This window comes from Melanotaenia boesemani, chromosome 6 (assembly GCF_017639745.1).
Source record: "Melanotaenia boesemani isolate fMelBoe1 chromosome 6, fMelBoe1.pri, whole genome shotgun sequence".
Lineage (NCBI taxonomy): Eukaryota > Metazoa > Chordata > Actinopteri > Atheriniformes > Melanotaeniidae > Melanotaenia > Melanotaenia boesemani.
Genome location: NC_055687.1, coordinates 19,311,018 through 19,323,162, shown reverse-complemented (window position 1 = coordinate 19,323,162; position 12,145 = coordinate 19,311,018). Strand labels below are relative to the sequence as shown.

The window sequence follows — 12,145 nt, the reverse complement described above, 5'->3', positions numbered from 1 at the left end:
ATGTGCAATATTTTCAACATAGTCGTTCAACTCGTAAAGTAGTCAGATTAGATTAATATATACTAAAACTGAAAGCATTACAAAATCTGAACCAGCCCTGTCTCAAAACTGGAAAGATGCTGTGCTGACCTTTTCTGATTCCATTTCAGCACCTAGATTAACAAACAATTTGCCTATTTCAGACTTTCTTTCTACGTTTAGGAAAAAGGTTTTTTTTTTTTTCATTTAATTTTTAGCTTTCTTTAAGGGCATTCTCATAAGACACATGCTAATTCTCAATAAAAAATGAGGAAGGTTTTCTTACAGTATGGAAATATCTCATTTCTAGAGGAAATTAAAACTCCGGATTTAAATGGTATCGTGCGTGCGTTGGTGTCTTTACATGACGTCATGACGTATTTCATCGTTCAGCCAATCGGAGTTCCCTTTGTGGCTCGGCGCTCAGGACTAATACAGAGTGAAGGGGACGGCGTCAAGCCATGAACTTAAACTTCTTTTCATCCGTCGGTTGAGGTAAGTTCGAATCTAACTCGGCTTTTTCAGTTTTTCCTCAAACAGGCTACTATGTACTTACGCAGATAAATTGTATACACGGTGCAGAAGTGCGTTATATAGGCTGACCAGTTTGTGGTTGTTGGTGGGTGTAACCTGCATATAACTAGCTACAGTTAGCATGAATTACACTGCTTTACTTCTCTGACTGACAACGTTTTAAATTACGAGTTTATATCTTTCCTGTCTTTTGTACCATAACAACATTTGTTAGCCTTAACCAGCACTGAGACTGCTACTGAGTTGGTTTATGTACACCTATACCAGGTTTGCTATTAGCTAGGAGAAGCTAGTGTTGTCAAACATGGCAACTTTCTCAGAAAGCTCAGATTTAGGACGGGTGTCTGTGACCCCAACATTGTTTGATTTAGGGGTAATTTTTGACTGAATCTTTTACGTGAACACATCAGGGTCAACCTTGGGGGCATTCCCACCCAGACGTTTGAGTGGCCTATTTATGTGCTTGATTTATTATTGGCCTGTGCTTCAGCAGTGTAATAAAGAGGAGATGTGAAAATGTTGGGATTTTTTATATATATATATAAATAAGGAATTTGGAGCTGATAATATGGAAGTACTCATTCAGATTCTGGTTTAGTTGGCCATGACCAGTCATAACATTTCTGGAGAACCAAATGTCAGGACTGAATTACTGCCCAGGCTATTTTTAACAGGCTGTACTGCAGGCTGACCTATGGTTGCACCATTTGCAACTTAAGTGGTGCCGCCTCTGTTTCTAAGCTTAAAACTTAAATCCAATAAATGTATCTCTTTTTTAGGTTTATGTCTAATAGGTGTCATTAATGTTATGTGTTTTTATGAGTCTCTACCCTTATTTAAGATTATGACACATCAGTATTTATCAATGACAAAAATTGAGCCTAAAGTTGAACTGCGTGTTATTTTATACATGTTGAGCTGGATGTTTGAGCAAGGTGAGCATGCAAAATAAATCAGATAAATTTACCATTACCTCTCTGTTGACATATATACAGTATCTCCTCCCGTGATTTTCTTTCCCCTTCCTGTACCTTTCCTCTGCCTAGAATTGCTTTCAAGACTAACCTACAAGGACAGGAAAAAAACAATACTTTACCTGCTAATCAAAGTGCTTAAATAGTTACAGGTATTTGAAAGCATTATTTCTGGTAATGTTGATCTTTATTTGTCCTAGTCTTCTTCAACTTTGGTTGCCTCAGACTTCTTTACATAACTGGATGGGAACAAGTATGGTCTGATGTCTGATATCAAATGTCAATGATAAATGTCCAGGGAGTAGAAAAATGAGACTGAAGTCCACAGAAGTACGAGTCTTTGTGCATCCAGTTCTAGTGGTTAATCAACAAACAGTTTAAACCATTGATCTGATATAATTTAACTTGGCCACATGAATATATTGCCCACAGGCAAGAAAATGTGAATGGCCATGGCTGGGATCAGGTTTCTAAAAGACAAACAGCAAAGATTGGTCAGCATGTAATATAAATATTCACTTATAATGGTTTCTGAGGTATTGTGGTAGAGCACATAGTGGAGGACAATTTTTGCTTGTTCAGTACTCAGAATTTTTGGTCTGATTTGCAGGTATTGCCAGTCTGTAACAACTGCAAAACTTCATCATATAATCTCAGTTTGTTTGTACTGTGTTTGCTTAATGGTGCATACAGAGAACAACCTGTTCGCTGTAGATACATTTGTCTTTTTTTCCGGCTGTTGCTTCCAGATTGCTGCACCACTAAGGTCTAAATGTTTTTTTCCCTAAAGGTGTGTGTACACAGTGGTGATTTGGTGTGCCAGCAATGCCTGTGACATCTCAGCTGCTTAGGGGTTTACCCCGTGCCAAGCTTTTTGCTTCCAGTCTGTTACCATGCCAACATCACCAGTCCCAGTTGGGTCCAATTGGTCACCACCATGCTTCAAGACAACCGTCCCAGAAGTGGCAGACACACAAGCTGTCAAGATGCTACCAGACATCCTCAGTTCTCCACAGTTACATCCTTACGCCCCCTCAGGTCAACTCCATTCTCAAAGCCAACGAGTACAGCTTCAAGGTATGCGGTTGTATACATTAAACACCTCACCATCCATGCAATATGTTGACACTTTCATCCTAAAACTAGTTGCTTGTGTTGTGTTTCCCAGGTGCCAGAGTTTGATGGGAAAAATGTGTCATCAGTAATGAGCTTTGATAGCAATCAGCTCCCTGCCAATGCTCCTATCGAAGATCGTCGGAGCGCAGCTACATGCTTGCAGACACGAGGAATGCTGCTGGGTGTATTTGATGGCCATGCAGGCTGTGCCTGTGCTCAGGTAAAGTTGTTACCTTGTGCTACTCAAATGTTATTATACTGTTGATTTCCAATTTTCAGTATAGTTTTGTACTAGTACTCCATCTTAAAATCTTAAAAAAAAGATGTGATTCAACCTGCATCAAAATTACTGTGCTCTTGCTATAGCAAGGCTTCACCAGGTTTAGTAAATTTATGTATTTATGTATTTATTTGTAGGTCAGATTATATTTGCTTGAGGGAACTTTTCATTTGCCAGACTCACATTTTTTTAAATTTGTGTACCTGCTAGCAATGAGAAAATATTTTCATACAAGCTGTAATCTCTAATTCCCCCTTCAGGCACTGAGTGAGAGGTTGTTCTACTACATAGCAGTTTCTCTGCTTCCCCATGACACCCTGTGTGAGCTTGAGGCATCAGTGGAGTCTGGGAGGGCCCTCAGTCCCATCCTCCAGTGGCACAAACACCCCAATGACTACTTCAGCCGGGAGGCTCAACGCCTCTACTTTAACAGTCTCCGAACATACTGGCAGGAATTAATAGACTTAACCAGGTGAGAAACTTGCACCAGAGTATACTCAACTGCACAATTATTTTTTTTAAATAAAACCTTTTTTTTTCTCTGTAGCTAAGTATCAGTAACTTCAGACAATAAAAGAAAACAATAAAGTCCACTGTATCTTTCAGTTCAGTCATTACTCTTGTCAATCATAAATTTAGAGATATGAAAAATAAAATACATTTAGTTTTAATGTTTTGTATCCAGACATATTTAGACAAACACAGCTTTAGACTAACATTGCATTAACATAACATTACATTGAACAGTTATTTTTCATTTCACAAACCTAAGCAAAGCAGTACGGAAACACTTAACTACATCCCCTTCATGCAGTAGTTTGTACATTCATCTTTTGTAGCAATAGCACAAGGTTTCTCTATGATGTTATTAGCCTCTCATATTGTTGTGAAAGAACTGTGACCCACTTATCTTGTTTACAGTGTGGCTTCAGTTAATTGGGAATTGTGGACATTCATTCATTCAAAGTTCTCTTAAGATCGTGCTATAGCATTTTAATCAGGCTTGAGTCTGGACTTTGACTGGGTCATCACATTCTCCTGTTTTCCCTTCCGCTGTAGATTTACTGCTGTGCTTGGAATCATTTTCATATTTTATGAACCAGTTTTGGTCAAATTTCAGCTACAAGGAACTAGAATATTTTGAAATACAGAGGAGTTCATGGTCAAATTAGTGACGGCAATATGCCCAGGTCCTGTGGCTGGTGGCTTGGTATTCACCAAATGTAGCGCAGTGCACTGTTCCCGAACAGGACTAAGCAACAAGGACATTCTTCTTGTGGTTTGTTCAGATGCAGCTTTATAAACCAAAGCTGTTCTGCTGTGTTCTTAATAAGAAGAGGCTTCCTCCTGGCAACTCATGCCAAATGTAATCAGTCTTTTTCTAATTGTACTGTCAGGAAGTTTAATATTTACATGCTAATGTGTCTAGAACTCTTGAGTGTTCACCTTTGGGTGAACTTGCTGGGGCATTAACTCCTGAGTAGATTGGCAACTGTCTTGAATGTTTTCTACGTGGTAATGGTCTTGCTCATTGTAGAATAATGGACTTCAGATAGTTTTTAATGGCCTTATAACCCTTTGAAAATTGATGGCCGGCAACAATAACTTCTCTAATATCATTGCTGATGTGTTTCCTCCTTGGCATTCTGCTTACATACACCTGAATTTCATAAACCTCTTTTTTTATGGAGATACTCGCATCTGCTAGTGATAATATTTTGGGGGTGATCCAGATTACCGCCTAGATCCAGGATTGTTTTTTAACACTAGAACCACCAACATTCCTATACCCCCTAGATCACCAGAGAGGGTCATTTTGACACCCTGCCGACGCAGCATAAAAATAAAAAATGATATAGGTGACATTTACAGGTACTTTTTTTTTTCCTTTTAGTCTTTAGCATTTCGAGGTAATACAGCCAATAGATAAATAAATGATTAACCTGTGGAATTACATAGGGGTTGTATGTATAGAAAATGTAAAATACTTACTAGCTTTCAACATTCACCAATGAGCTAACGTATAACAAAGTAAAAAAAAAATGTAATATGTTTTTTATCAATTATTTAAGTGGGAAAAATATTTTTAAAGAATAATTTAATGCTAAAGTAATGAAACAGAACTCTGGTTGTCAGCTGATTTATTGTATCACACATCGAGAGCTCAATTAACGCACGCCGGGTCATTCTGGCATCGATGCAGCTCCGGTAGAGGACCCTGTATTCACTGCAATGATGGTCAAAATGTTAAAAAAAACACCAACAGGCTACCTCCTAGTTGCAGCTAGAGGTGAATACTGCCTCGGCATCTAGTCAAGGATGTCTACCCCGAACTTGGTCCTATTCTAGTAAGAGGAGCTGATAATTTCTTCCCCCTCTGAGTCTTCCTCAGTCGTTTGTTGGAGCAGAGCCAAAGATTATTCTGCAGTCATTCTTCTGCTTCTGTTCATCTTTTTACTATTATGATTTATTATGTATGTAAGTATGTAGCATTGGTTTGTCTGTCTGTTGGCAATGTAACTCAAAGTTATGGATGGATTTTGCTTCAGGAATAAAGGAATAATGAACTAGTGATTACATTTTGGGGTGATCCGGATCACCAGCTGGATTTTTTTAAAGGATTCTTTATTATTGGGAGAATCCTTAGGAATAAATTTGCCATTAAAACTTCTAACTAAACAGATAATACTCAAAATCATTACCAAAAAAAACAAGATGACACAATTGTAGATGTTATTGTTTGACCCAGATTGTGTTGATATTCTGGATCTGGCAATCCAGAAGGTTATAAATATAGGGGGTACTGGGTGGGCTGTTGGGTCTTTTGGGGTTTTTCTCAGTGACCCTATGGCTTGGTGGAGAAGCTCTGAGTGTTTCTGTTTGGCTTCTTATCTTGACTTTTGGCCTCATCTCTATCATCCTCTTGCATATTACTCTATTTCTCCAGCCCAGGCGAGGTTCCAGACACCCGCGAGGCTTTGCTAAATGCTTTTAAGAGGCTGGACAATGACATTTCCCTGGAAGCTCAGGTGAGAACTTGTTTGTGTGTTTCATGTGAAACAGTGCTGCTGGTTCTTACTGGGCAGAAAGAAGCAGCAGCACTTTTTACACTGTAATTAAAATATAAAGGTTGGGCTTCCCTGCTCTCTATTCACGAGCAAGGCCCCTACTGACTGAAAATGGCAAGTCATGTAATTTGTGATGAGTGCCAGATCTGAGTGCTGTTTCACCCATTAAGAGATACTGAATATCATCATTAATCTAGGCTAGCAACGATAGGAATGTGAGCATCCAAATATAAATTTTACAGTTCAAAGAGAAGCTCAGATGGTACTTGATCTCCATGCAATTTAAACCTGTGGACATATGCTTTTTTGATGATTACAGTGTTCTTTTGCCTTGTAGGTTGGAGATGCAAACTCTTTTCTGCACTACTGGGTTCTGCGAGTGGCCTTTTCTGGAGCAACAGCCTGTGTGGCTCACATCGATGGGCCAGACCTGTATGAAGAACTGTATTTTAATAAAGCTGTTTTAAAAGTGATTTTTCTCCTAGGTGATTTTATTTTTCTTCTGTCTGTCTGTCCCTGACTCCTGTCCATTCCTGAAGCTTTATAGCCAATGCAGGAGATGCTCGGGCAGTTTTGGGGGTGCAGGAGGAGGATGGTTCGTTCAGCGCTCACACTCTGTCTAATGACCACAGTGCCCAAAATGACAATGAGGTTTCTCGGATACGGAGCGAGCATCCTCCGTCCGAAAGGAAGACAGTTATACGTCAGGTAGCGCATCTCCTAAGTTGCTCAATGTGCCCGTTATTAGAGCATCTATTAAAGCCACTCTTCTGTCATTGTCTTCTTCTTCATTAGGATCGGTTGCTCGGCCTGCTGATGCCATTCCGTGCTTTTGGAGATGTGAAGTTTAAGTGGAGCATCGAGCTGCAGAAGCGTGTGCTGGAGTCTGGACCTGATCAGCTCCATGAAAACGAGCACACAAAGTTCATCCCTCCCAACTACCACACACCACCCTATCTGACCGCGGAGCCTGAGATCACGTACCACAAACTGCGGCCACAGGATCGATTCTTGGTGAGAGAACAAGCAACGTCACAGTTTTTGTTCTTAAATTTTTTTTTTCTTTTTTGTTGTTTTAAATAAGTGTTTCAGGGTGGATAGTTTTGGTCTGAGAATCGCATCAAATTGGTTTGTTTGACTCTGGGATAAAATGTTTTGATTGTTGTCGACTGAATTTCATGAAACTCGGTTATGAGTGAGTATGTCCACTGAAAAAGGCGCCTTAATTTTGGTGTGGATTTGTTTTTAAAATAGTAATTTATTTAGGGGTGGTTTTGGTGGCAGATTTGCACATCATGGATCAATGGAGGTCTGCATTCTTGTAACCCCCCCTTAAGTCTTTAAAGTCTTTAACACTGTCCCAAAAGCTTTATACTTAATATTTAACTCTGCTTTCTACAGCTTGTAGATTTAACCTGATCAACTCATGTTTGTTTGCCAAATTTCTGTCATAATTTTTCAAGGCTTTAACATATAACTTGCTCACTGTGTACAAAGGAAGATGATGTTTCTTCTCTTAAAGTCATACTAAGCAGTTCTTTTTAGTTACACTTTCCAAACACAGACTTTAAACTTGGACATGTCTCCCCAACACTGCTCTGTCCTTTACATAAGCACAGCACCGTTCAGAAAACATGTTGAAAGTTAGAAAAACTTTATTTACAGATGGTGATTTCAGACGGCAAGTTCTAAAGCATAAAGGTGTGTAGCAAAGCATCAAGATGAATGCAAGGGACAGACAGCTTACATCCATGTGCTCACATTGGCTGTTGTCCAAATAGTTAGAGGTTGCACAGTGAAACATAAACCAAGCAGAAAGCTACAGACATAGGGCTGTCTGCAGAGAAACACACCATTACACACTTACGATTCATGAAATCTGTTTTTCTAAGGGATATTCTGTTTAACCTTTAGTTTAAGATAAGTTCTTATTATAAGATGGTCCGCTCAGATGTTGGTTGTTCCCAGTCAGCTGCAAGTTAAGTAGTACTTATTTATTACGTGTTTAAGCTGCTGAATAGATCAGGAATGTTACAAAGGCTGAAAGCCTTGACATTTATACCCACTACAAAATACTCCAATGAAGGTAGGACACATGGATCTTTTGTGTCACTTTTTTGATGGAAAATGTTAACGCACTAACAACAATTGCCACCAGATGATTTTATGAGTCACTGCTAATTAGCTCTTAGAACTGATGAACAAGCTCTTTATTCTGACATTTGTGCCATTCTCCTTATCAAAGGCCCACCCCTTTGATGAGTATAATGGAAAATGGAAAAAAAACAAAAGAAAAACATATATTGTATCCAAAAGTGAAAGTGGGCTATGCCATTTTAAAAAATAAATAAATGGTCTATTACAAGATAACAGAAGACCTTTTCGAGAGGAATTATGTAGCTTTTGGGCTCATGACTGCATTTTGTAAAGCCATATTTTTTTGCATTAAAAAGGGATGACATTTTCAAACAAAGGTTGTCTTTACAAGGAGGGGAAATCTTTGTTTTTCATTCTATATTTTCAGTGGCAGTATATTCCAAATCAATATGAGGTGTTTTGTAATAAATTTTGGTTCCTGGTGAGGTTTGGTGTCCACATTTTGCAATCATCGCTGTTCTTTGTTGGCAGGTAATCGGCTCTGACGGCCTCTGGGAGACCCTCCACAGGCAGGAAGTGGTTCGGATTGTTGGCGAATATATTGCAGGGGTGCATCAGCGTCAGCCACTCAAAGTTGGAGGCTACAAAGTCACTTTGGGTCAAATGCAGGGCCTACTTGAAGAGAGAAAGGCTCGCATGTCTTCAGCATTTGAAGATCAGAACTCAGCGACACACCTCATGCGTCATGCCGTGGGAAACAATGAGTTTGGCACGGTTGACCACGAGAGGCTGTCTAAAATGCTGTCGCTACCTGAGGAGCTGGCTCGCATGTATCGAGATGACATCACCATCATCGTCACTCAGTTCAACCCTCATGTGATTGGCGCACAGAGACAAGAACATCAATCCTGAGCCGTTCACAGCTGTTGCACTGACATACACTCACACACACTTTTACAACTGTGTGCTGAAGCGCATAAGGAGGACAAACCGGCCACAAGATATATCTGTCCTGCAGTTTTAAACCTATTTATGTAAAGAACGTGTATGTTTGTATGAAGTGCTACACAAAGTCTGTTTTTTATGAGGTTATAAACTGGATCTGACTCTTAAGCAAAATTCTATTTATGCAGCCAGGTTTGCCCGGCACCTGTTTTCATACTCACCTGTCTGTTTTGTCAATACAACGCTATTGCAGACTCATTTCTGTGCCAAAACACGTTCAGCCATGTCTTCTACTGAAAGACTCAGCAGGGTTGAAATCACAGTCATCTCCAAAGAGAATGACAACGCAACTTATCAAGTAAATAGGCCTTGCTTGTCTTACTGAGGATTGTAACTGGGTTTCATTCTCTCTGCCTCTGTTGGTATCATTTGTATCCATATATACACTTTGTAGATCACTTCTGAGGGACTGTTACAGTTATTTATCTTTTTCTTTGTGTCATTGAGATGTTCTTATTCAATGTAGAATAGTTAATCCTGTATTGACATGATGTCTGTGTGCTCCAGCACGCTGGAATGAATGAAAACATGATTATTAGATTTAATTGCATTTTTAAAGTTTAATGTTTTAATTTGAATAGGAGTCCTCTAAAGTAGATAATGTGAATATTTTGTGGCACCAGAAATGAGTTGTAAGATAAATCTGATGGGTCATGAGTATACAAAAGTCAATAGAAAGATAATTCTGTTACACAAAAATACGTGCAAGAGATGAAATGTTGTTTCAGCATGTAATAGGTTAACATTAGAGGTCACAAGCCAGAAAGCTTGAGAATTGCTGAATTACTGATTGTTTTCATCTTAAATCCAGCGCACTGTAGCATAAAACAGAGACCCTAAAGACAGGTGTACTGTATGTTGTCAAAAAAAGACATGACATCAGTTGATTACTGTGCTTCTTCACGGGAAGAAGTGCCAGTGATCTAAGATGTAACACCATTTTGGCTGAATGGCAGTCTGTTAATGAGCCTTTAAGCAGACGCACCCACTGAACAGCACAGCTTCTTTTCTAAACAATGTGGGGTTAAAAGAGGCACACTTGTTTTTCTGACAGGTCATTTAGCGGTGTGGTTGACAGTTTGTTTTGGCTTTGCATTATGTTATTATTCACACCAGTGGTAAAGCAGAACTCCTGATACTCTCCAGTTACTCATCAATCACAGACTCATGGCTGCTTGTTAAAGTATATTAAAGTCCCACTGAATGAGCAGAGCATCTGAAGGAGGTGGTTTTAACATCAAATATTTATTTATATTTAGCTGTATGCTACACATCTTCCCTGTATGTATAAAATGTAACTGAAGTGGGTTAAGTTTTGTATATGGAATAAAACAATGAACACACTCTTGGTGCTGGTTTTTGTCTCAATGATGGTGGCTTCAGGCTCGCCAGCAGATGAACATGTTGCCACTCCACTGGATAAAACAGGAAATCCAGTTTGTCTACAAACATCTGAAGGTCAGGGTGTTGTGTCTTAAAAGTTTGAAGTCACTACCGCTTTGCCCAGCGTGGTGGCAGACGTCACTGGGTTAATTATATAAAGTATGGATACTGAGAATGTTTTTATGAAAGCTTTTCCAATGAAATTATCTGAATAGTGACAATGGGCCAGTTATCAGCACTAGATGGTGCTGCAACACCAGCTCAGGTGTCAAAATTTAAGCTAATATCTGTTAAATTCCATGTAGGAGCTGGACATCTTTGGTAGAAGCTGCTTTCTTTAGAAACAAAGTTTATATAAACAAAAAGTTAGAATTTATATATATATATATTAATATACATATGTGTGTATGTGTGTGTGTTGTTTTCACATACTGTCTAATTGAGATTGTAAGAAGAGCCATTCAAAGATTTGGGCTTTTAGAATTTGAGAAAATCTTCAGTGAAACAGTAAATAAGACAGACTGGCTTATTTGGCCTAAAATATTGACCTGACAGCTTCTCTGTAAACAAAACACTCACATGGTTCAAGGTGACAACACATTTTTTTTACTGAGAAGTCAAAGTCTGAGAATGTTGATTGTATTGAAAAGAAAGATCTTTAAAGCCTTACACATTTATTACAGAACCCGTTTGTGTCTATTCTATTTATTTGTACCAGAGGATAATAATTAGTTTCATCTGTAGCTAAATGTCCTTTTTATAATTTTTTAAAATTATTTTTATATACAATCAAAGGGTCCATGAAGGTGTCTGGATAAACTGGATTGTTTAGACGACACGGAGTGAATTTAGCGGAAATAAACGCCTCTGCATATTTTTTATGTGCCTCACTTCCACTGTAGTACTGATATTATTCCATGATGTTATTCCATATTTCCTTATGGAGTGATTGTTCTCTGAATATAAGATGCAGGATGCGTTGTTTTAATCATCCCACGAAATCAAAATCACTGATGGGCAGTTACACATGTGGATTTAATAGTTTTATAATATATAAGTTAATCAGTTTCAATGTGACACATTCATAAAGAGCAGAAAAATTATGTTGCTTTATTAGATTTTCCATCAGTCAGATTCCAGCTTTGTTGTACAGCAGTCAACAGATCAGTCCATGGACCTTTTTGTTCCCCAATATTCTGTCATACGTATTAGATTGGATTGAAAAAGTAGCATTTGCTGGCCTTTTTATTGAGTTGATATGTCTTTCCTAAATGTCTGAACACTCGATACTCTGTGGCTAGATGCATTCTCATCCTGACGTCAGCATCACCAAACCTCCATTTGATTGATGGGATGACTAAAGCTTACAAAATGTCAATGCCCACCTGTGCATTTACTGTAGGTAATGACTGTCGTTTCCCCAGGTCCATTGCCTGACATCCAACCTGTATCATCGGTCATTGTAGAAATTAGTTTAATTGGACCTTCACCAATAAAAAAGTTCTTTGCCCAATGCAGTTTTATGATTCCCCCCTGTATATGCTGTCATCCAAATCCTCCATAGTCCATGACTGCTTTTATTTAAACCCACTGTTAGATTTTATTTCTTATGATTAGATGTTAATGATGGCTTACGGTAAGTTTGGCTTTCTTGGATGTAAATCCCACTT

General features: G+C 38.7%; 1 protein-coding gene across 1 annotated transcript; it reads left to right on the top strand.

Moving 5' to 3' along the window:
• Positions 1–428: 428 nt before the first annotated feature.
• Positions 429–10,436, top strand: pdp1 (pyruvate dehydrogenase phosphatase catalytic subunit 1). Its single transcript, XM_041988458.1, has 9 exons — positions 429–513; positions 2,317–2,603; positions 2,695–2,862; positions 3,183–3,394; positions 5,870–5,951; positions 6,328–6,422; positions 6,530–6,698; positions 6,786–7,004; positions 8,619–10,436. The coding sequence occupies exons 2-9, from the start codon at positions 2,352–2,354 to the stop codon at positions 8,997–8,999; spliced, it is 1,578 nt and encodes a 525-aa protein (XP_041844392.1). The 5' UTR covers positions 429–513; positions 2,317–2,351; the 3' UTR covers positions 9,000–10,436.
• The last annotated feature ends 1,709 nt before the right edge of the window (positions 10,437–12,145 follow it).

Excerpts from the sequence above, each read along its gene's own strand:
- pdp1 (XM_041988458.1), top strand. The coding sequence starts at position 2,352 with ATGCCTGTGACATCTCAGCTGCTTAGGGGTTTACCCCGTGCCAAGCTT. Across the intron at positions 6,423-6,529 it reads CACATCGATGGGCCAGACCT|CTTTATAGCCAATGCAGGAG; the intron begins GTATGAAGAACT and ends CCATTCCTGAAG. Across the intron at positions 7,005-8,618 it reads GGCCACAGGATCGATTCTTG|GTAATCGGCTCTGACGGCCT; the intron begins GTGAGAGAACAA and ends CTTTGTTGGCAG.